At 40.4% G+C, this 24,795-nt stretch overlaps 1 protein-coding gene across 8 annotated transcripts in view; it reads left to right on the top strand.

The window, feature by feature from the left end:
- MECOM (MDS1 and EVI1 complex locus) overlaps positions 1-24,795 on the top strand; it is a 360,114-nt gene that overhangs the window by 324,118 nt on the left and 11,201 nt on the right. For 6 of the 8 annotated variants that reach the window (XM_069083543.1, XM_069083547.1, XM_069083542.1 and 3 more), the window contains exons 7-13: positions 971-2,324; positions 4,687-4,774; positions 10,946-10,972; positions 17,620-17,786; positions 18,821-18,898; positions 21,274-21,443; positions 23,166-23,310. In XM_069083543.1, coding sequence (XP_068939644.1) covers positions 971-2,324; positions 4,687-4,774; positions 10,946-10,972; positions 17,620-17,786; positions 18,821-18,898; positions 21,274-21,443; positions 23,166-23,310 — 2,029 coding nt within the window. The remainder of the gene's footprint in view (positions 1-970; positions 2,325-4,686; positions 4,775-10,945; positions 10,973-17,619; positions 17,787-18,820; positions 18,899-21,273; positions 21,444-23,165; positions 23,311-24,795) is intronic. The other 2 variants (XM_069083545.1, XM_069083544.1) reach the window with 1 other exon arrangement.

Below are 24,795 nucleotides of genomic sequence, written 5' to 3'. Positions count from 1 at the left end.
CACAGATCCTCAGACAGACCCTCAGCCTTTTTTTTGGCTTGCAAGCTGAAGAAGCCAAGCCCTGAGATAAATGGTGGAGATATGACAGCCAGGGGCCGAGTTTCTCAAGGCCAGGGGTTTCCAGGAGCAGGAAGGTTAACACAAGCACTTAGTGTGAGGGGAAGTCAGAGGACGTGATCACGGTTCATGGGAACCAGCGATGCAGGATGGGGTGCATTCAACTGAGCTTCCTTTGCTGACTTAAAATAGACCCATTGTAAATTATGTCAGTCTTTCTCAAATCATGAAAATGATTGTTAAAAATGTCTCCGAATACACAATGTGCATTGTTGTGTGGCTTTGATGTGTGAATGATGAGAGCTGATGATATAATGCACAGTGAGTCTAGCTCAGTCACTGGCTTTCCCCCCAGGGGATAGAAAAATAAAGGTGAATTATATGATACAGGGATTGGGGAAGGGAACTGCTTTAGTAAATTTTGTTTGGGAGCCCGAAAACATAAGATTTTTTTTTGTCCTTTTTAAATGGCTATGTCTTATGTTGCATATCTCTTCTGTTTTGGACAGTTTCCTTGTTATTATCTTACTGGGGTCACATTGGTGAATCATTGCATGACACATTTTAAACTTTCCCCAGGAAATCTAAAGCTGTTTGAAAATACACAACCCATGAAAATCAGCCAAGGCATATTTTCTCTATGTGTCTCTATTTTTTTAATTTCAATTAATTTTTTTTTTGGTATGTGCTGTCTTAGGACATTTGTCAGGTTGGATGCCTTGCTTTGGTCCCTTTGGAGATGAGGTTTCTCTGGTTTGGTGCCTTTTCTGTTTCAGTCCCACTGAGAGATATCCCTTTCTGGCTTCCTGATGGACATTTTGGGGGGAGGGTGAAAGGAATCGTGATGATTTACTAAACTCCAACCACTTGCCTGCCATCCCGCCTGAGACTGTTTTTTGTTGTTTGTACACAGGTGAGGTCTGCCATAAGTCCTATACCCAGTTTTCAAATCTTTGTCGTCATAAGCGCATGCATGCTGATTGCAGAACCCAAATCAAGTGCAAAGACTGTGGACAAATGTTCAGCACTACGTCTTCCTTAAATAAGCACAGGAGGTTTTGTGAGGGCAAGAACCATTTTGCAGCAGGTGGATTTTTTGGCCAAGGCATTTCACTTCCTGGGACCCCAGCTATGGATAAAACATCCATGGTTAATATGAACCATGGCAATCCGGGCCTTGCTGACTATTTTGGTACCAATAGGCATTCTGCTGGTCTTACCTTTCCAACAGCTCCTGGATTTTCTTTTAGCTTTCCCGGTTTGTTTCCTTCTGGCTTGTACCACAGGCCACCCTTGGTACCTGCTAGCTCTCCTGTTAAAGGACTGCCAAGTACTGAACGAAACAAAAGTCAAAGTCCCCTCATGACACATCCTCAGATACTGCCAGCTACCCAGGATATTTTGAAGGCACTAAATAAACACCCCCCTGTAGGGGAAAATAAGCCAGTGGAACTGCAGCCTGAGAGGTCCTCTGAAGAGAGGCCCCTGGAAAAAATCAGTGACCAGTCAGAGAGTAGTGATCTTGATGATGTCAGTACCCCAAGTGGCAGTGACCTGGAAACCACCTCTGGCTCTGATCTCGAAAGTGACCTTGAAAGTGATAAAGAGAAATTTAAAGAAAATGGTAAAATGTTCAAAGACAAAGTAAGCCCTCTGCAGATTTTGCCTGCAATAAATAATAAGAAAGAATACAGCAATCATTCCATTTTCTCACCATCTTTAGAGGAACAAACTGCGGTGTCGGGAGCGGTGAATGATTCTATAAAAGCTATTGCGTCTATTGCTGAAAAATACTTTGGTTCCACAGGACTGGTGGGGCTACAAGACAAAAAAGTTGGCGCTTTACCTTACCCTTCCATGTTTCCCCTCCCATTTTTTCCAGCATTCTCTCAGTCAATGTACCCATTTCCTGATAGAGACTTGAGACCGTTACCTTTGAAAATGGAGCCCCAATCACCAGGCGATGGGAAGAAAGTCCAGAAAGGTAGCCCTGAGTCTCCCTTTGACCTCACCACTAAAAGGAAGGAGGAGAAATCTGTTACTCCAGCCACCTCCAAACCAGCAGCCACGCCTCTCACAAGCCAGGATCAGCCTCTGGACCTGAGCATGGGTAGCCGAAGCCGAGCCAGTGGGACAAAGTCAACTGAGCCTCGGAAAAACCATGTTTTTGGTGAAAAGAAAGGAGGCAGCATTGACCAAAGGAAGGCTTCTGATGCCTCTTTGCAGCATGCTAGACCAACTCCTTTCTTTATGGACCCCATTTACAGGTAATGGGCCAGTCAGAATGCACCCTTAACCTGTTTAAACCTCAGTCATGTTCTAGAAAAAAAGTTTGCTGCCTCCCAAGAAGTGTGTCTCTGTCTCTCTGTCTCTCTCTGTACCCAACATATGGTGCCACCAAAATACCATAAGTTGATATAATCCATCACTGAGATGTGGCAAGGCATGAATGTTCAGAATTTGAAATACCTTCCATGTTTTTTTTTCCTTTGACAGTAAATCTAGTTTTTTGAGCACTCACTTTACTGAGTGGAATTTATAGAAAAACTCTGTTTAAAATACCTTGTCAAGTGGCTGAAGGTTGTGGACCTTGAAGGATTAACCCAGATATGTGGGAATGCTTCAATGGGTCAAGTTATTTGAAATAAGGTGATGTGGATGTCAGTGCCAATCTGAACTTTATTAGCTGGCTCTCACATCATTAACGAGTGTTAGTCATACTCTGTTTCTAAATAAATCTTCTAGGAGCACTGCAGAAATGAAATATTAGCCATAAAAACTTTTTGTATATAATATGGATGGCCAATTTAAAAAAAATACCAGGTCCACTTATTATGATTAAAATGATGGAGACAAACATCCATTATCTAAATTCTTCATCTGCATCTCCAAACTTTTCATTTTTAATAAAAAGATTCTGACTAATAAATCAAACCTTACGTGTAGGAATTTTTTTAAAAGCCTGATAGTGCCTACAGTTTGTCTATTCAGCGTAGACTATGTCTTAAGCCCCACATTTCTCTTATTTTGCATGAATTTTTTTGCTCCAAAGAATTAGTGGAATTTGCAAAGAATGTTTTTCTAGGCTCTCTTAAGACAGAGCATTTATGTATGTGAGTTGATTCTTGTTTATCAAGAGAATGTTTTATGTTCTTCACATCAGAAACACAAATCCTAGCAGAGGAGACATGAGCCCTTTTCTATATAAGGTTCAAATCCCCACCCAATAATATTAGAAATTATATATATAAATGTATGTATACATACACACAGACACATATACACACACACACATTCAGCTTTGATCAACTGAAATGTTTTTCTGTATGTTATGTTGTTTGATTCTAACCAACAAAGCATTAGTATTATTTATTGAATTTTAAGGAAGAATTCCCAGGGTAGAATTAGCTGTCTTATTATTTATTATATATATATATTATATTTATTAGCCATTTTAAAACTCTTCAAAGAGAATCAGAAAACAACCAGAAATGGAGAAATTTTGACAAGTTTTTAGTTCTTTTCGATTGTGCTCACTTAAATCTTTTGAAAGACCTGTCCTTAGAGGAAAGATTGTTGGGGATTTGGCATAGATTGTTTTCCCTACAAATTGCGGTCTTTGTTTTTTTTTGTCAGCATTATTTTTAGATTGTCTGTCAAGAGGGAGGCTTGGAAGGAGATGTTTTTAGTCTTCAGCTGCTCATCAGGAACCTTCTGCTCCCCTGTATCTTTTTCCTCAGTTCCATTATTGCCTTTCACCTCCAACTCAACAGCCCACCTTCCCTCTTCAACCACGCACATACCGTTGCTTCTTCTCCAGCCGATTATCTAGCCCCCACATATCCCACCCAGCCCCAGCCCACGTCGTGGGTGTTGATCTGACATCCTTGTCGAGTAATCAAATTCTCCAAACATTTATTAAGCCTCTTTTAGGTTCAGTGACCTTTGCTGTGTGCTGGGGTTACATAGCATTATTTTTCCCCTCCCCAGATTTCCTCTACTCAAAGAAATTACTTTCTAGTCTGGAGCAAATTTTAAAATTGTTTTTGAATGTCCTTGTATGAGAGTTTTGAAATGGAAAGGAAAAGAGGGGGAGGGATCAGTTTAATTCAGTCCATTGCGACATGTAGCTTTCTCATTTAAGAAGGTATTGAAAAATAGCAGATAGGTTTAATGAATGGAGCTGAAGATGGGGTGGGCTAGTTTTCAGGTATCCTTCACCAGCTGGACTTCAGCGGCTTCTTATCATCTCCTCCCTCTGGCTTCTTTGGTTAGTGGAAATGCCAGGTCAGTGCAGAAGAGTAGGAATCAGAGTGTCCAGAAAGCAGGCAGTGGCTAGCTTGGTGAGTGTGTGATGGACATGAGGATGGGGACATGCCTTATGGTGTGGGTAAGATTTTTCCATTATTAGTGGGGTCTTCTCCCTTTGAATCTGTACCAACTTGTTTTCTTAATGAGAGCCAGGTGCGCACATGGAGAGCCCAGCAGATCTCCTTATGTTTTTATTAGTGTATTTCCCAGAAACCTCTCACTTGTTTTATTGTAAGCTGTTTTAAATGTCAGGTGCTTATGTAGTGATCGATATATGAGACTGATTCATCACCAGCAAATGTAATTTTAACCTTTCAGGGTAGAGAAAAGAAAGCTCACTGACCCACTTGAAGCTTTAAAGGAGAAATACTTGAGACCTTCTCCAGGATTCTTATTTCATCCTCAAGTAAGTATTTTTGGACCTGAGATGTAGAGCTTGTAAACTAACTTGTTGATCTTGAAAAGCAGATGCAATGAAATGAAAGAACTCTCGAGAACATGAGGATTTCCTATGACGCTCATGCGGAAGAACACAGGAAATTTGAGAATTCAAACCCAATCTCTTTAATGAAGAAAAACAAGTGAATATTCATGTAAAAAACAAGGCCTTGATGTTACTGTGTAGTCTATTTTTGGCAGCCTATAGAATCACTGTCTTATTTGGATTGAACATAGTTCCATATACAAAAGGGTGGGCTGGGGTTAGGGTTTTAGGGCTATAGTCTAAGCTTTAGTGATCAGCATCTCCTCATGGCTTGTCCTAGGCTACTGACTGATGGTGTTTTTATTTTTTCTTTTGCTGCTGGAGAAAACAGGAAATCATTCACCTAGCACACTGTTTCCATAGAGCAAAGCTTCTAAACTGGGAAATTTCAGGCAGCCCAGTGAGCTTTGATGGGAAGAAAAATTATTTTTATTTCAATGTAATTGGCTTCCTTTGCAATCTGAAGTATTTTAAGCATTTTAAAACATAATTTTGAGAAGAGATCCATAGGTTTCATCAGATTTCCCAAGAGGTCCGTGTCACACACACACACACACACACACACACACACACACACGCAGAGTTAAGAATCTGTGACATAGATGATAAAGGCATTTACTTGGTGATTCATCCCTCTTTGAGCAGGACATCTTCATTGCTTAAGCCTCCAACTGCAGGTAAACAGCAGGAGTATTTACTGATTCAGAGTAAGACCATGAATCTGCTTCCTCACTGCCCAGCAAGACAGGGCCTCATCATTGTCTCCTTAATTTATCTCTAGTTCCTTACTCATTTCAGCAAGTGTTTTCCCCAGGCTTTTATTTCGATTCATTAAGTATTTCCCAAGTTCTTGTTATCTGCTAGGGCACTTTAGGAGTTATTAAAAAAAAAAGAAACAATTTCTGCATCCAGGAGCTTACAGTCTATTGAAGGGAGACAGTGTAAATGCTAGTGTGTTTGTACATGATACAAAGTGGTTTTGTGTTATTTCCAAAAGGGAATCACTAATGATTTGGGGGTGGGAATGAGGAGGAAGGTCTTGCCTAGGAGGTGGCTGTGTTTTGAAGGATGCTAATTATTTTTCCATTTAATGACTAGGGAGATAGGAAAAACAGTGAAAATCTGTATTTTGGGGGTTTTTTGTTTCTTATAAGTTGAAGATATTTCTTCTCAGATGGTAAGCAGAATCTCTAGGGCCTTTCTAGGAAATGGAGTAATTCTGTTAGTCAACTAATAATTTATAATAATTTGTATATTTATAATAATATTATACCAATAATTTATAATAATTTGTAATAATAATTTAGTTGGTTAAAATTTAAAAGTGGTGTATCTAACTCAAAGTTACCACTCCTCTATCACTTTTAACAGATGGTATTAAATGCTATCAGGAGGTTATGTAGATAGACCTAAACATAAATCGCCACATACCCAAGAAGTGACTTTGCTATCTTGTTTGGTCTTGCCTTGTCATTTTTTCCAGACCGTGGCCCTACTTCCTGAATCCTACTTAACCCTCATAAGGGCTGAGGTACTAGCTGGTTGTAGACAAAGGAGGTGCTCAGCCATGTTCACCCCATGAGGATTCTGCACTGATTTATAAATATCTCCATCTGATAGCAGCCCTTTGAACAACAGACACATACATGTTACATGACTGTTTCTTTCCCATTTTAGTAATAATTTTAACCAGGAGGCGTGTGCTTCATTAAAGATTTACTTTCTGGAAAAAAATAGTTTCAGGGAAAGTGCTCTTCTCTCAGAATAACAGATATTCACCATTTACTGGTAACATCTTATCAGGTGATTTAAATTACAGGTATTCATAGCTTCCCAAAATAGATCGCCAAATAGTGGGTTTGTTATTTCTTTACTGAAATTTATGTACTTGTTGGTTCTAGAAATATCATAAGCAGATTTTTAATGATGTATATTGGTCATGGTTGGTTGCCATGGAACCTATAAAACAGATTGTGTGACTTGTGAAAAACACCATGATAAGCAGAGGCAGCATGGACTGAGAAGTTAGAGCACCAGGTTCTGGTCTCAGCTAGGGGTGTACCTCCACCTTCCTGGGTGTGTCACTGGAACAAATTCACTCAATGCCTAAAGGCCTCCATTCCTTAGTCTATAAAACGGGAGAGCTGGATTCCCTGATCTCTGATGTTCTTTTCAATGCAAGCATTTTGTGACTTCTTTCTAACCAATTGACGTGTCATATATATAATATTATATTATAATTGTCATGTCATATTATATTATAAGTGTCATATATATAATATTATAATTATAATATTATAATATAATACATATTATATATAATATGTATAATATTGACATGGGAGATTCACAACAACGTGGCGGCATGCTGAAGTGTAGACACTGTAAGAATATCTCATTTGATCCTCCCAACCCTCCTGTGAGTAGATATTATTATCATTCCCGTTTAACAGAGGAGCAGGCCTAGGCAGACAGAGGTTAAGTGCCTTGGCCAGGGTCACAAGGGTATATTTGAACCCAGGTTCTTTTGCTCCAGATGCAATCCTCTGTTCACTGTGCCACTAAACTGCTTTTATACTCCCCCAAATTACAAATTCCAAAGAATTTTTTTTGCGGGTTATAGCCATCAACATTTACCACATTAAAAATTAAAACTGATAAATTTTGACCTATTAGTTCACTTAAAATCACCACAATAAACGTATTACATGTGAACATTTTAAATGAAAAAAAAACCATTTAAACATTAATGAGAGAGTGGCATTGTTTAACATGTTTGCAGATTTTTTTAATGGTTGGCTTCATCGGTGACTAGATTCTCAAATCTGCTTCTGCATTCATTCTGTGGCAATCTGTTGTTTTGGATGAAGTATATGAGAAAATATGGCTTTACACAGGTAGTTAGAAAATGGAGTATTTTAATGGGTGAAGAATGCATTAATAATATTATGAGAATAGTTTTGACATTGAGGCCCCTCTAAAAGGGTCTTTGGATGGCAAAGAAGTTGCCCTAGATAGTCAGAGGGAATGATTGTTATCAGGAAAAGATACAGGCTTTGGAATTTAGAAGATGCTATTTGCAGACAAGTATAGGACATGTGCATGATTGGATACATGGATGTGATATCAGACAAATGTGGGATGTTGTAATTACTAGAATCTGAACTGATAATTTTATTCTTACCAAGTGTTTGCTTAGAATTAAGGCCATTAAAGGGTCATTTAGGTTACTTCTTTTGATCTGCAAGCCTGCAGGCTTATTGCAAGGGAGTGATGGACAGTAACAGATTAACAGGCCTTTACTGAGGGCCTACTGTGTGTCAGGCACCTTACTAAGGGCTGGAGTATAAAGGAAGTGCATTGGGGATAGTCTGGCACTCTGGGCAGTTTGCTCATTGGTGTGTTAGGTTGGGGCTATGAAAGAAAGGAGGAGATCTTGTGTAGAAGAAATGGAGGATAATGTGAGATGTTCAGATGTGTGGGTGTCATTTGTCACTGTGTTGATTTCTTTGGGGTCAGGTGGCTCCACGATTTTGTCACCTAGGACATCTCCTGTTTAGACTTATAATAGGAGTCATCTTCCTGTTTGTTCCCTTTCTAAAAGACAGACACTTAGTTACTCCTTCTCACTGCTTATTTTCTGAACTTGGAGTATATTCATTCAGGTGCTTTGTTTTCCTGGGTCTTGCTTTCATCAAGCCTGACATTAATAAAAATAAGAATAAAAAAGATCCCGCCACCTCGGTTGCTGTCCTTTGCTCACATCTCCCTCAGCCGGGTGCTTCACGATCTCTGGCTATCATCACTGTGCATGCTGAAGGAGGGGTAATATTTAACTTTATTTTTTCTGGATGATTATTTATGATTCAGACTTGCAACTCTAGGCATCTCTAACTCGTGGCCTGATGAAGCAGATTTAAAAGGCCCCAAGTTCACCATAATTCTCCTCTGAGAAGGGTAGTTATAAACCATAAATGTCTTATGATTATGCTTCTAGTTAGAGAGGTACAACTTTCTAAAAATGGCATGGGTGTTTGGGATCCTGCCCCCAGACTGGGAAAGGTCATCCTCTCCCAGAGCTGCCTGGGCCCTCATGTCATGAACAAAGGGACACAAGGAAATGCAAAGGGCAGGGGCAACTGTGTGAGAAATCTGACTATCTCATTCTGGTGCAGTCTTTAACAGAATAGAAGTAACTCTGCTTGGAAATGGAAGACAATTGCTTCCAGCTGAAGTCAGGCAAAGCAAGGGATACTTAGTCCAGTCACCTGAGTGAGCACCTGTGATTTAAAAACAAACTGACAACCCTCCCCACCCCTCCCCATCCCTCCCTGCCCTGCCACTTCCAGCCCCCACCTCCCCACCCAGGATTTTATATACCTGGCCACTTGCTTCCTTAGCTTTTCCCTCCAAGAGTCCAGGAGGCTTTGGTTTTAGGGGGGGAAATTCAGCTATCGATTCTTCTGCCAATGTCCTGCTGCTGCTTCAGGTCTAGGGGAAGCTCTGCCACCTTCCTCCTTCTGGGATTTTTCTCTCTGTTCATTTGTAACTGAAAAAGCCTAGTGTCCAGTCCTGATCTTGGCTTAACTCTTTTCTTCCCAAGCTGGAAAGGAATGCAGCTCCTAGGGCTTTTAGTGACTCGGGTTCCCTCCAAAGGCTACCAGTCTAAGCTTTGCTTAGCTAAGCTAAATCTTTCATTTCTCTTTTCCCTTCGGAAAAAAATTTGTAATCTGAGATTTGTTCTACCTGGCATTTTGAGAGACTCTGTATTTTCCACTGCAAGGAATTATATGTTGTTGTTAGTGGTGTCTGACTCTTTGTGACCCCATTTGGGGTTTTCTTGGTAAAGACACTGTAGTGGTTTGCCATTTCCTTCTCCAGCTCATTTTACAGATGAGGAAACTGAGGCAAACAGGTGAAGTGACTTGCTCAGGGTCACACAGCTAATAAGTATTTGAGGCTGGATTTGAACTCTGGTCTTCCTCATTCCAGGCCTGGAATTCTATCCACTGCACCACCTAGCTGGCCTAGCACTTATATGGTCCTTGGCAAATCACTTCATCTTTTGCTGCCCCATATGATGCTCTGTCCTTTAATCTTAACCTTAGTATTTTTAGTTTGGGCAGGTGCAGAAAAAAATAATTTTATGAAATATGTCATTCCTATATGTAATTTTCTCCTAATGGAATCCCACAAAATTCCTTTGGGAATTTAAATGAATTCTCTAGTGCTTTGCAAAGTTCTATATCTTGGCCCATTCAGCCTGTCTTTTTCATCTCCACATCCTCCCCTCCTCCCCCAGCAGTTAGTTCTTTCATCTTTAAGGTTACTTTTCCTCTACTCTGTGTTTATATGGACCTATTTATTTGCGTGTTTTTCCCTTTGTTACAATATAATGTCCCTGAGAGCAAAGAATGCTTTGGCTTTTTTTATATCCCTGGACTTTAATAACATACCTGTCACCTGGTGAGTGCTAATAAAGGCTCCTGGATTGATTACTATCTATTAGGCACCTTTAGTATGCCCCTGTTAGGCTCTGGGGATCAACAGCAAAAATGAAACCATCCTTGCCCCGATGCCAGGCCAGTCAATTGAGCCTTGAGTGGGGGATGACTTTGGAGTTAACCAGTGCTAACGAGAACGAACAGCCCCACCCCAAATTAGGAATGGTTCCCTTTGCTGTTCACATTTTTTTAAAGCAATCAGGGTTAAGTAACTTGCTCAAAGTTACACAGCCAGGTGTTTCTGGGTGGGTGCTGAGTGTCTGAGCCCGTATTTGATCCCCAGGTCATCCTGACACTGGAGCTGGTGATCTTACTCACTGTGCTACCAGGCTGCCCCTGCTGTTCACGTTTCTGAGCAGGAGGGGGGCACTAATTTTCACTCACATCCCTAAAATGGCCTTTAGAGGCCTCAAGGTGCCTAAGGAAGGCTATGGTGGCAACGTTTCCATTCTCTGATGGCTGCCCCAGTTATCGTTAGGGTACAATTCCATGATGAACAATGAAGTTACGTGTTAATTGCTCAGATCAATGGAAATGAAGGTTCCAACAGAAAAGTAATTTTTTGTTTTTGTTTCAATTTTGCTCCCAGTTCCAACTGCCTGATCAGAGAACTTGGGTAAGTTTCCTACTTATATTTTTGATTAAAACAATGCACCACTGTACCATAAATTAAGAACAAAGTAAGTAACCTACACTTTAAATCATAGTGCGCTGACAAGCACCATATGTACTTCTCTGTGGGGTGATGTAGCTGCTGTGAGCTATTAAAAAACATAACAACTTAGGCTCCCCAAGCTACATCCCCTGCTTTTATTAGTTAATGATTAATAATTAATTGTTAAGATAATTAATCACTTGTGAGGTATCATTTGTAATTTCAGGCTGAGGTGGAACATCTTCTGGTTCTCCAAGGTCATTTTATTCATTCCACGTTATTCCATTCACCATAATGTTATTAAACATGATGTATACAAGTACTATGCTAGGTACTGGTACGAAGAAAATAGTGCCTGTCTTCTGAGAGCTTATGTTCTACTGGGCCCAAGGACACAGGGATTCAGCATGGGCACAGATGAATAAATACACATTATTTGCTGTAAAGTCAAGAAGAGAGCATTAACGGCTGTGGGCAGGGGAGCAGGAGGAACTGCTGGGGATAAATGGAATGAGTCCCATCTGGGGGTTCAAAGATCAGTTCTGCAAGCACAGAAGGCCCCCTGTTAATCGGGAAGTCTTCCTGGGAGTCAGGCAGTCAAGGTTCTAGATTCTTGACCAAACTGAGTTCTATGTTCTGCAGGATTAGAGGCTACAGGATGCTTTTACTGGTCCAGATGAAGGGACTAGGTTCACAAACTGATATTAGCATTCATGGTCAAAGTCATAGTAGAGTGAAATGGGCTTCTCGCTTTTTGAAAATAAAGCAAAGATTCCATTTTAAATACCCCTGTGATAGCTACATGGTGTTTTGTGTACTCTGCTGCATCAGTTAGCTAATAAGTAACCATTGCCAGAGATGACCATCCTACCATCACTAAATGAACTCATGGTAGAGGTGTATTTTGCTAGGACTGGAATTGTATTCATTGTCATTTCCCTTCCAAATATATCATGAGGAAAGGAAAACATGAGAAGTTAAGTGTTGTGCAAATATTCCACACTGCCCCGTGTTCCCCATTCTCTCCACCCTCTCCCTTCAAAATCCAGTTTTAATTCAGGAGAAAGCAAAAGACCTCCATGACAGAGATCAGTCATCTTACTAAAACACCAGGAGGGAAACAGTGAGCATCATTTCAAGAAAGACTATTCCTGATACCTGTAATTCAAAAACTAAATAGGTGGAACTTCCTGATTAAAAAAAAAACAAAGTGAAGGAGGTGAATTCTGCCTTTGGTCTCCTCTGCTTGTGGATGCGAACTGCCCACCTCAAGGGTCCTCCTTGTATACCTCTCCCTACTTTTTTTTTTCTCTAAGGTGTTAGCTGCTGTAGCTTGAGGTGTTAACACACACATACAGAATAGTGACATTTGAACAATGTGAGAGAAAGTGGGGAGATACTTCTGGGCAGAATATTTCTCGGGTGCTCCACCGGGCTGGCCAATAGCAGCTGCATCTATGATTTAAATAGCTAGCTATGATTTTGGTTTTGATTGTCGCTATTATGCTGCTTGCCACAACTCATTTGGAAATGATCTCTGATCATTTGGCTCCACTAACTTCATAATCACTTGATATATATGTTATTAAGCTTGATTATTAGACATACTGGATAATTTATCATCATATTTTCATGCTCAAAAAAACCTACATGATTTTATAATTATGGTTGTTGAAAGTAATGTCACTGAAACTGGTCACCATTTTTTCCTGTCTTTTAAATAAATACTTCAATTTCATGGCAATGATTTTGAGATTTGTCAAGATAACGGAGCAAATAAAAATAGAAAAGTAAGATGGACAAACTTTTCCCATAGGTTATTTCTGAGAATTGGTTGTTTTAAGATAACGCCCGAAGTAGTCCAATTTGTGAAACCCAAGGTCATGTAATTCATGGCACCAAAGGACTGTCAACTCATGTAATCAGATGATCACTTTCATCATTTTAAAGGGAAAGTCCTCTATTTATGTCACCAATTTTCAGCTGCTGTATAATAAATTTTAAGATAAATGTTCAGGGCCCTGTTGATATCTTGCCTGCTGAAATGTTTATAAAAGTGCTTGTTTTTATCAGACCAGTGTAATGTCTGCCTTTGGGGGCAGGAGCTGGGGAATTACGACTACATTTGAGTTTGCGTCAATATAAGGTTAATAGCCTCTCAGGGACCAGGAAGGGGAGTGAAATGACTTCCTTTTCCAGGGTCTAGTTGCTGATAGCATCAACAACTATTATATATGTGTAAATAAAAAATTGTTCCATGTAAAGTCATTTACTTATCAGAGATTAGAAGACATTAATGGACCACAAAGCAGTGCCTTTTCTGAATATATATTGTGACTTGTGTCCCAGTTTTCCTTCTCCTTTTCTGTCTCCATTTTCATGTTGTCTTCTTCTTCACCTCCATCTTTCTTTCCTTTCCCCTTTTCCTTTCTCTTCTTTTTCGTCCTCCCCTTTTTCCCTTCTCTTCCCCTTCTTCCTGCTTCTTCTTTCCCTCTTCTTTTCCTTCTCTTTTTCCTCATCATATTGTTATATAAGTTACAGGAAAATATCCAGACCACTGTCTGTTAAATACTACTCCCCAAAGACACCAGATCTCATTGTGTGCTCTTTTAAATTACAAAAGGCTCTTTGGTAAAATGCATGTCACCAAACTCTCTAGTACCTGTCTAGATCATTACATTTTCCCCTGGGAACAAAGAGCTTTGTCTTAGATTCCATATTGGGAGGGTCTGGATGCCAGGAGAGATCCCAGCATCTAGGGTTACACACCAGATGAGGTTCACCTTGGTCTATGACACTTTGGTTGTGTGCACTGGGCATGTCCCCTCTGCCCCCTCAGCAAACCTTGGCATCCCTGCTCTCTGCTTCCATGGGGGAATGCCAGCTCTCTTGGCAAGCAAGGCATAGCACTACCATGGCCAGTCTGAAGGAAGATAAAAGGCAGGATTCAGCGATAGCTTTTATGCATCTTCATCAGTCCCGAGCAGAGGGAATATCAATTGGACCAAAGTGTGTGTGTGTGTGTGTGTGTGTGTGTGTGTGTGTGTGTGTACAACCGTACTTCACTCTTTCCACAGCCCCCTCCATCTTTCTCATACCATCCCTTCATCTCCTTTTCATCTTTACATAGCACCCTCAGGAAGAGAAGAGAAAGGGGGATAGGGGAAGAGGAAAGAAGGGATAGTATTCCTCCTTTCCTTTCCCCTCTTATCTTTAAGAATGCCATTTCTTCAGCAATCAGCCTCATACGATTTCTTCTTGTAGCCAGAGGATTTTTAGAACAGAAAAGATTTGGAACATATACATTACCATTCTTAAATAGCTACCCTTTAAAGCAAGATGCCTTTTCTGAAACAGCTGACTGCCTATAATAACTTGGAGTGCTTGCTTCTCCTTTGTGGGACCAGGAAAGTGAACTAAGGACAGTCAAGACCCTCAGTCAGGCCATTTTAAGTGTAAAATGAACAGTATTTCCCAGAGATGCATGGCGATTGGGATCTTTGTCTTTGGGGGTGGGGTGGGGAGTTGGTCCTAAAATGATTTAGCACCATGAGATGATGAAATTCAGGGGAATCCCATCTACTCTATGTTTATCTTGTATGTGCCCCAATATTAGTGTGTTCCCTCCCCCATTAGAACTTGAGGTCCCTGAAGATAGGGACTGATTATTTAGTCAGATACTAAATTGTTGCCATCAGCAATGGACACCCCTGTAAAAAACCACAGAATCGTCACCCATGTTCTCTCTCATTCCTGCCAATCGGCTGGAAGGCCAGATGTCATTTTCATTCCCCGAATTTATTCCCCAGGAGTAAGATATCACCCTGGCTTTTTACAAGGGACAATTAGAAAAATTCAGTGCAGTAAAAATCCCATCATCAACTATTTTACACATGGATTTTGAATAAACAAGCTCCAAGGTCATGTAAAAAACGCTGAGGGTGGGCACTGGAGGCTGATAATGCCATCTCTCTTTCGAGCCAGAATCAGCCCCTCTCGGAGGGCCATCATCATCACTACCCTGTGATCAGCACCCGTCAAAATCCTTCATATTGACAAATGTGCTGTCCACTCACATCTGTGGAGAATGTTTTAGCAGCTGAGTGATTATGAATCAAACCCCTGAGCTTATAGCCCCGACTGCCTCCCAATGCTTTCACATTTGCTGTCTGACAAGTAAATGTATCTTGACTTCCCTCTGAGATTTTTTTTTTGCACAGTGTTTGATGAAAGACATTTGGCAAATTGGCAGTGGTACCCTGTACGTTGCAATTTGTAGCTTGCATTAAGAGTCTGAGCATGAAATGGGAGGGCAGACCAGGCCAGGGGCTAAAGGGGGGAAGGGGAAACACCACCATCATCTAGAGCTAACTAGAACATGCATAGTCATTTGGGCCATCAAGCCTAGGATATTTGCTTGGTAAGGAGAGAATTGAATTTGACTCAGCCCTGTCTGGTTTCAGAAACAAATGGCAGCCTGCGTTGCCTTGTGTCTGTAGAGTGTATGCTTCTACTTTTATTTTCTACTTAAATATGAAATATGTTTTTCCTTTCTCCCTTGGGTTCCAAGGGACTGGTGCCTGTCTCTCCCTGAAGCACCCATTAACTTTGTTGGAAGTTGCTTTTGTACCCCACCTTGTGCCTTTTCCTGGGTCCCCCCTTTTTACCCTTGTCCTTTGTTTGCTGCCCACCTTTAACCCCTCTGATGGTCTCTGCTGTGTCCTTGAAGAATTTTCCTTAAGAACCGCAGAGAATGCGGATGTGGAAAATGCAGGAATGAGTAACTCAAGTGTTCCGCTCTGAAAGTTTGCTCCCCCCCCCCCATTCCCCACTGGAGTGTGAGATTTCAGTCCCAAGTCTTTTTTTAAACAAAGAACAACCATAAACCAATACTCAGGATGACTCTGGGAGGCACAGACAAGAGAGGAGAATCCCTCTCCCAGTTGAGGAGCCAACAAGTATGTTAGCCTTTAAGAATGCTGCCCGAGGTGGCCCTGGTGTCTAATGCAGTGCCCAAGGGATGGTGCCAAAGACTGGCAGTGAAGCAGGGTAGAGTATTAGGTAGGAGTCAGAAAGTCAGTCAGCAAGCCATGAGTATAGAAAGCCAAAAAGCACCTGCCCTCAGGGAACTTAGATTCTAAAGGGGGAGGGAGAGCACATGGACATGCAGACCATTAGTGGGAAGGCATCAAAAGAAGAAACGTTTCAGAAAGATCTGTGTTCGAGACTCCCCTCTGACTTGTTCTGTGTGACCCTGGGCCAGTCACTCTCGGTGCTCTTGGAGAGATCTCCATTGGTTTGGAGGGGAGGATGCTCTCTGGGAGAGCCTGGATCAAAACATCTAGCAGAGAATAATAATTCAAATGATGCAGAGGAATTTGTAATTTCACATGGAGTAATAATTCCCATGCCCTTCATCCCAAATTACCTCCTTCATATATATGTATACACACAGGATTTATGTTTATTTTGGTGCATATCTTTATATGTACAAAATCTTGTATCTCCTATTAGAATGGGAATTCATTGTGAGTAGGGCTTGTTTTGTTCTCTGTACTTCTATCCCTAGTACTTGGCACTGTATTTTCTGGAAAGCTGGTTGTTAAACATTCACCAGCACATCACTCGTGTCTTAGATTCTGCCTAAAGATTTGTTGCTCTATCCTGCCTTATCCTTTTATTACTAGGGTGGCTTGTCGGTAACAGTAGCTGAGTTGATCTAGCCCTCCCAGGCATTCCTTGGGCTAGAGATTTATGATTTGTTTTAAGGAGGAAATGTATGATCTTTAAGGAGGCAGTTAGCTGGCTCAAAGATCGTGTCTTGGACTTAGAATCAAGAAGACGGATTCAAATGATGCTTTGATACTTAATTCTGTGACCCTGGGCTAGTCACTTAACCTCTATTTGCCTCAGTTACCTCAACTGTAAGATGGAGATAAAAGTAGCAGCCACCCAATGGGATTACATGTGTAAAGTGCTTTATAGACCTTACCATTTGTATACATACCTCAGTTTCTTTTCTATAAAATGGGGCGCCTCTGAGGACCTTTCCTATGATCCTACGTTCAGTAGGGATACAGAGGCAAAATGGAAAACCATCTGTAAATAACAATAACCCTGTAGATCTGCTGCTGGCATTCTACCCATTTTACAGATGAAACTGACTCTGAGAGGTGAAGTAATGATATTAACCACTGGAATTGTTACAGTGCTTGAAGATTTACAAGGCACTTTATCTGTGTTCTTTCATTTGATTCCCATGATTACCCTGTGAAACAGCTGCCACTAGTATCCTCACTTTACAGATGAAGAAATTTGAAGCCGTGACTTGCCCAGGGTCACATGGCTGGTAGGTAGTTGAGGTAGGATTCAAACTCAGGGCTTCCGACTCCCAAGTCCAGTACTCTATCCATTATTCTGTTGTATCTCCCTGAACATTCACTCATCTTTAAAATGAGGGTAATAACACGTGTTCCTTCCATCATGGGGTTGTCCTGAGGAAAGTGCTTCCAGAACCATGGCATCGTGGTCATTGCTATGCTTGGTATCTTTACTCTGGTAGTCAAGGTGAGCACCCACTGATTGTATTGTATTTTTAAAATTCTCAGATGTCTGCCATTGAAAACATGGCCGAAAAGTTAGAAAGTTTCAGTGCTCTGAAACCAGAAGGCAATGAACTCATCCAGTCAGTTCCCTCCATGTTCAACTTCAGAGCCCCTCCAAACGCTCTACCTGAGAACCTGCTCCGGAAGGGCAAGGAACGGTATACTTGCAGGTAATTGCCAAGTTAATTATGATGGGCTTTCCCTCTTGTTTATTTTGGAAATGATTCTTGATTGGGTTATTAATAGAGATCATGCTAGGTCTGTAGCGTCTAAAAGTTCTCTTTATTTAACGAGACATGAAAATTGTGTTCTGTATTACATGAGGAATTTAAACCAGTCCACTCAAGAGTTTTGATAAATGAGGCTGAAAATATTCTGCATCCTATCCACTTCTTATATTTCCCTGTCACTTTGATATTGATGAATTTTCTCTTGTAGTTAATTATTTTCATTCTGAACCTTAGTCCTACTGTCCTCAGGCATCCACAAACGAGTAGTCTTGACAATTAGAAGCAAAACCAGTGGGTGTGCCATGTTGGTGAAGGAATCATATGGCCTGAGCTAGTAGAGGGTCTTAGCAGTCAGCAGCCTGCTTTTGTTATAATTAACTTCATCATTTTTGACTTGCCCCAGGAGAGCTGTGCTATCTGATGCAGGCATATCCATTTATCTGTTCTTTTGGAAAACATGTCACCTTCTTTCAAGGAAAGCTTTTATAGGAGCATACCTTGATGGATGAGGTCCTAGAGTCTTGTCTGATCTGATACAGTTCAATGTACAGCACATTGTCACTTTGGCTGACTTGGAAAATGAGTTGAAACGTTTGGAATCAGTTTACATCAGACTGAAATCACAAACTACTCATCATCTCCCCCTCCTTTTCGATCCAAGTTCAATCTTGTGGACAGGAGAGACACAGAGTTAATAAAAATGGAGCTTTGGGGTCATCCCAACAAAAGCCAATTTTCCTTAATCGTTTACTTGTGCCCACATTCGACCCCACCCAGTGATGGAGCTATCTTGTGTAGAATTGTTTATAGCACAAGGCAGCTTTTTTTTCCTTCTAAATTTTTAAATATTGAAGACATGCAGAATTAATTACGTTAGGATTAGGCATCTGGTTTGTTACGCAGGTCAAATGGGGTAAAAACAAAAAAAAAGATGACAGTGATGATGTTCTCTTACAAAATTTTCTTCATAACAGATATTGTGGCAAGATTTTCCCAAGATCCGCAAATCTAACACGTCACTTAAGGACACATACTGGAGAACAGCCATACAGGTTTGATGATACATTTCACTTGCTTTTTCTTTTAAGCTTTGTAATAATTGCTGTGCATATATTGGCAGCGTGTTCACAAGGACATTTTCCGGGGAGGTGTGTGGGATTTGGCTGTGAATATGGCTACTCTTGACTTTGGGGTCAGTAGAGAGTTGTCTGGCTATGGGACCCTACTTAAGTTCCTTAAATGCTATCTGCCGCAGGATGGAGAAAATAATTGCACCCACCTCCCAGGGTAGCCGTGAGGATCCAATGACATCGTATTTCTAAAGTGGATCTCAAATTATAAAGTGCTATTGTTGGTAGTTGTGGTCTCATGCTTCAGAAACAAAATCATGGGACCTGGGCTCTCTTTCTGATAATGTCTAAAGTATGCTTCTATTCCCTGATCCCAGTTAAAAATTCCTCATCTCTGAAATTAACTCAGTGATTGTGTAGAAATAGATGTCAGCTGACATTTCTGAGGTCCAGACTGTATTAGTATCAGGGGTGTTTGCAGCCTTATGAGCTGTGAGGGTCACCAGCAGCCCTGAACCAGGAGCAAAGGTCTGATTGAAAGGCCTGAAGGAGGAGAGGGTGCAAGAAGAGACAGGAAGCAAGATTAAGAAAAGTGTGTGTGTGTGTGTGTGTGTGTGTGTGTGTGTGTGTTAGAAGGTAGATGAAGAAAACAATTCTGAAACAGTAGGATTATAGCTCTCAGTCTGGAAGGGACCTCAAAGGTATCTAGTACAATCCCTTCATTTTACATGTGAGGAAACTGAGGACCAGATAGGTTAAGGGTCTTGCCAGAGGGATCAAAAGTAGACATATCCAGGGGGTTGGGATATGAACCAATGTCAACTGTGTCAGGCTACATTCCGAACAGAAGCGTAAGAGAGGAAACAACCATATGTGAGCACGGCCCAAGGATAAGCTTTAGAATTCGGTCATTGCCTCTGGAATTTTAAATAAAGGATCTCTTGGGTAAAAACCAATTTATTATCTTAAGAAATAAAAGAGAGAGAAAAAAAAACCTGATGCTTTCTATGCCCTACAGTGAAAAGGGAGAGAAATCCCATCAGTTAAAGAAACCACACTTTTTTTTTTTCATACCTCAGTGATAAGGGAAATGGTGTAGGATTTTGCATCTGATTTTATTCGTTCTTCAAGAGATAATTTGAAGTAAATGATGATATCCTAGCCTGAGAAATGACGAAACTGGGATCGACAAAATCGGTCATTGCTTTTGGGGAACAGTGACCTTGTCAGTGTCACAAACTTGTTTAGAAGAAAAACAGAAGAATTGAAAAAGAGGGAGAGGACCTAATATCGAAAGTTCTTGGCCACAGGCCAGGAAGGGAATTTGGAGTAGCTGTAGAAGGGCTTAGTACTGCTTAAGGAGCAATCCAGTGAAGGCTTTAGGGCCCCCAAATCACTCCGGAGTATGAAAATTGATGCTTCTGGTGCACAAGTGATAGACTCCACTTCTCATGTTGGCACGGTATGAAAGACTTGAATTGTTTATTGCTGGGTTGGGGAAGATAAATGAAATTTCCTTCGGGATTGCCAATCAAGAAAGCTAATTCCTTAAGAAAAGATTTAATCAGACTCTGATTTTGAACAGAGGAAAAAATGGCCTTCTTACCTTATTTGAATATTAGAGGGAATTTATTTCATGTTAGTTTTTCTCCCCACAAAGTGTTTAATTGTGTTGTATTGGCAGGACATGAAGTAACAGAATTGTGATTTACTTTTTAAATTCCTTAACTTGGCATGGAGTACTTTGAAAATATTAGAGTTAATTCACCCAACTCATTTCAGGCAATAAATATTGTTTAGTGTTTTTTCATAAAAGTAATTTTAACAGCCAATGAGTAGGGGGACTGGAATCGCCATGGTACCATGTTGTGACTTTAAACTTCACCCATCTTGCTTCTCTAAAATGCAACAAATATAAAGAACCTCTTTCAGACAATCAAGCAACAAACATTTTAACATGCCTACTATGTGCCAGACACTGTTTCAGATGGTGAGGAGACAAAGACGGAAATAAAATAGTCCCTGCCCTCAGAGATCTTACATTTTATTAGGAAGAAACAGCATATACAATAGTGAATATATATCAGATACATGCAGAATAAATACAAAGCCATTTTAGGAGAGAGAGCACTGGGATCTGGGTTTGAGCTGCCTTGTACAGGAGATGAGATGCTGTGGAAATGGGATGGTTGAAAAGAGGGCAAAAGAAAGATTATCTAGCAAGCTTCTAGGTGCATGTAGGCCTTTCCTGTGAAGCCTCCAGTTGCTCTCATGGAACTTATCCCGTATTCTCTGGATTAGAAGAAACACCATTTATTTTGACTGAACATGTTCTGGGCCTGTTTGGTTTGTTTCAGATGCAAATACTGTGATCGATCATTCAGCATATCCTCCAACTTACAGCGGCACGTGCGAAACATCCACAATAAGGAGAAGCCTTTCAAGTGTCACTTGTGTGACCGGTGTTTTGGCCAACAGACCAACTTAGACAGACACCTAAAGAAACATGAGAATGGGAACATGTCTGGTGGGTACCATTTGGTCAGCTGGTGAGATGCGGCGTTGGGAGCTTGTTGGAATCATTGGCTTCTGAAGGACAAACAGATTTGGCATCTTAAGTCTGTGTTTCTGGCAAATTCCAATTGTGCTCATGCTGTGTTATGAAGAAACGATTTGGGGTCAACAATTTGGGGCTACTTCTATTTGGTTGAACTTATGACAAATTTGGAGTTTTACTGTATAGTACACATTCATCGCTATAAGCAGTTAAAATCTACCAGGTTCTGGGAGTACCAAGGCACAAATCAAAATTATCTGAACCCCTAAACTCAGGAGGAACAGGTCCTTAGCAAAAGAGAGGTTTCTTTCATGATGAGAGAGCAGTAATCTTTCACCATGTGACTTTCTGATACATAAGAAATAACCCTTGCAAATTTTGAATGGATGACCAACTGGATAGCCCTCAGCTCAGACCCACTATAGATGGCTTTTTGTATCTCCCCAGGACTGAAGACTGTTCAGGAACAATTTTGACTAGAGTTTATTACAAAACTACTCAGTGAAGTATGTCTGTGGTCTGGGCAGTGATCTTTCTTGGGAAACACCTCACAGAGAGAACCTGTCCCATTCAAACACACACTTTGCTGCTGTGCAAAATGTAGTCATAAATATAGATATTTGATATGGGTATGAGGTTCTCTTTTAGGGTTATTCTAAAGAATGAATGAATGATATGGGGTCACTGATGTACTTGAATGTACATATATGTATAAGAATAAATATAAATAGAATATATATTTTGTTTACATATGTATTTATATGACTTGGTACTAATTTGTGCCTGTGAAACAGGATTACTTCTTTGAAAAGATGCCATAATAGTTTTGGCTGTTGGTACTTGCATTAAGTGCCCAGTTACTGGTCTTTTGGATTATAAATTCCTTGTGATCAGAAGAGTTCTGAACCTTCACCAAATTACACTCATACCAGAACTGTTTGAATTCCAGTTCTACCTCTGACTAGCCATGTGACTTCGGGCAATTTATTAAGTTTCCCCCAGAGTCTCAGTTTCCTCATCTGTAAAATGGAGATAAGATTGCTTGCACTACCTGCTTCATGTGGCTTTGTTGAAAATATTTTGTATGCCATAAAGTGCCATATCAATATGAGCTTTTACCATTTGTTAATGTTATTTTTTATCTAAATACTCTGGCTGCACAGCAGTTTTTTAATCAAATGAGATAATACATATATAATGCTTTGCAAACAAGAGCTTAATATACATAATGTGTGTATGTACACACACATATAAATTATGTCTATTAGTATTTGCGTTAATATCAGAAGGGCAGAGAATATCTAAGACTCATTAATTCAGTTTAACAAAACTTAAGTGCCTGTGATGTGTGATGAGCTAAGCCAGGCATTTGGGCTCCATAAAGGAAATTATCCCTGCCCTCAAGGAGATTACATTCTACTATCACCAAGATTTCTGCCTTCCTCCCCTACCCCATTCCTTCATCATGAAATTCTTTAAGAATTAATGGAGGAAATCTGAATTATAGAGTCATGGTCCTTACAATGCTTCCTAGAGACAGCTTACCAGAATGTTGGGAGAGCCCCTGATGCCAGTTTCAGCATTTTTGATAGCTAAATGGCACCAACTGAATCCAGAAAGTTTGAGTTCAGGTACAAAACCTTCCTGTGATGAATTGCATCTTTTATCAAAAAGGACTCTTCTTCTCCTTAGGTACTGCCACATCATCGCCCCATTCTGAACTGGAAAGCACAGGTGCCATCTTGGATGACAAAGAGGATTCCTATTTCACAGAAATTCGAAATTTCATTGGAAATAGCAACCACAGTCACCAGTCACCGAGGAGTGCAGAGGAGAGGTAAGGCATAACCGGCTTGAAACTGAATGCAAAAAAATCGTGCACTCAAGACACAAATGTGGAATGAAATGTAAGGTAATTTATTCACTTCAGTCCAGTTTTAGGCATTGGGCAAGGTGGAGGGAATACAGAGACAAAAATAAAACATTCCTTCCTTCAGACAGCTTACGTTCTATGGGGCAGGGACAACATGTACATAAATGATTATTTTGTCCTGGGGGCAATAAGAAATCATGGACTCTTTTTGAAGGGAAAGTGATGTGTGTGTGTATATGTATATATATATATATGTATGTATGTATGTATATATAGTCAAACTTAGGCTTTATGAATAACAATTTGATGAGCCTCTGAACTATGGCTCCAAAAGGGGAGAGTCTGAAGATAAGGAGACCAGTTAGGAGAACATTACGATAGTCCAGGGGAGAGGTAAGGAGGCTCTCAACTACGGTGCTGAGCGTGAGTTTAATAACTCCATAGCAGACTGAAGCAGCCTGGTGGAGGGAACCCAGCCCACCTCAAAGATAAATCTAATTGCCAGTTAGGAATTATTCAGCTAATTCCAGAGTACCGGTGGCCAGGACTCCTGTATTGCTTGGTTCCATTGCATTATGGTTCCAAGTGCTTGTGGCTATTTGGTGAACAGGATGTCCCTTTGAAGTCCCTGCCCAAAGTGGGTTAGCCTGTGGGAACACTTAGGTATAGGCTCCTGGATGCATCCATTATTTATTTATTTAATATACATTTATTTATTATTTATAATATATTTATATTTAAATTATTTATTTATTATTTAGTTAATAATAAATTGGTGTTTCTTCATTAACCTTCTTATTTTGACCTTTAGTGTCATTATTCCTAAAACCATCATCCATCCATTTACCGTTCACTGTACTAGGCACTGTGGACAGAATGAAGAATCCAGTTCTCAAACTGATATATAGAAACTAAAATAAACTAATGGTCATACTATTGATGATGATATGATAATGGTGATAGCAGAGTTTTTAAAGTGCTAATTGTGCCAGGTCACAATTATTATCTCATTTGATCCTTACCATAGCCCTTGGAGGTAGATGCTATTATGATCCCTGTTTTACAGATGAGGAAACAGAGGTGAAAGGATTAAATGACTTGCTCAGGGTCTCAAAGCTAGTAAGTGTCAAGTGTCCCAGGCTGGATTTGAACTCAGGTCTTCCTGACTCTAGACCCAGTGTTCTAGCCACTGTGTCACCTAGGTAATAGAGATTCCTGTTGCTTAATATTTCCGAGATGCTTCCTCTTACCATTTGGCCATTGTTTTACCATTCTTTGCCCATCAGGGTAGATGTGGCGGGTAAAGGTATTTGAATATAGAGATCTTCCAAAGTCATCTAAAAAGCCTTCAGCCACTTCTAATTGTTCAGCGAGGATAAAAATGTGGCCAGACAAGAAGAAAGGAAATCGGAAACCTAGTGCGTTTCAGATTGAGGAGCATGTCCAATC

Source organism: Petaurus breviceps, unplaced genomic scaffold (genome assembly GCF_028583685.1).
Source record: "Petaurus breviceps papuanus isolate PSGF00001 unplaced genomic scaffold, PetGlider_PUasm1.0 173, whole genome shotgun sequence".
NCBI lineage: Eukaryota > Metazoa > Chordata > Mammalia > Diprotodontia > Petauridae > Petaurus > Petaurus breviceps.
This window is presented reverse-complemented; position numbering and strand designations above follow the sequence as displayed.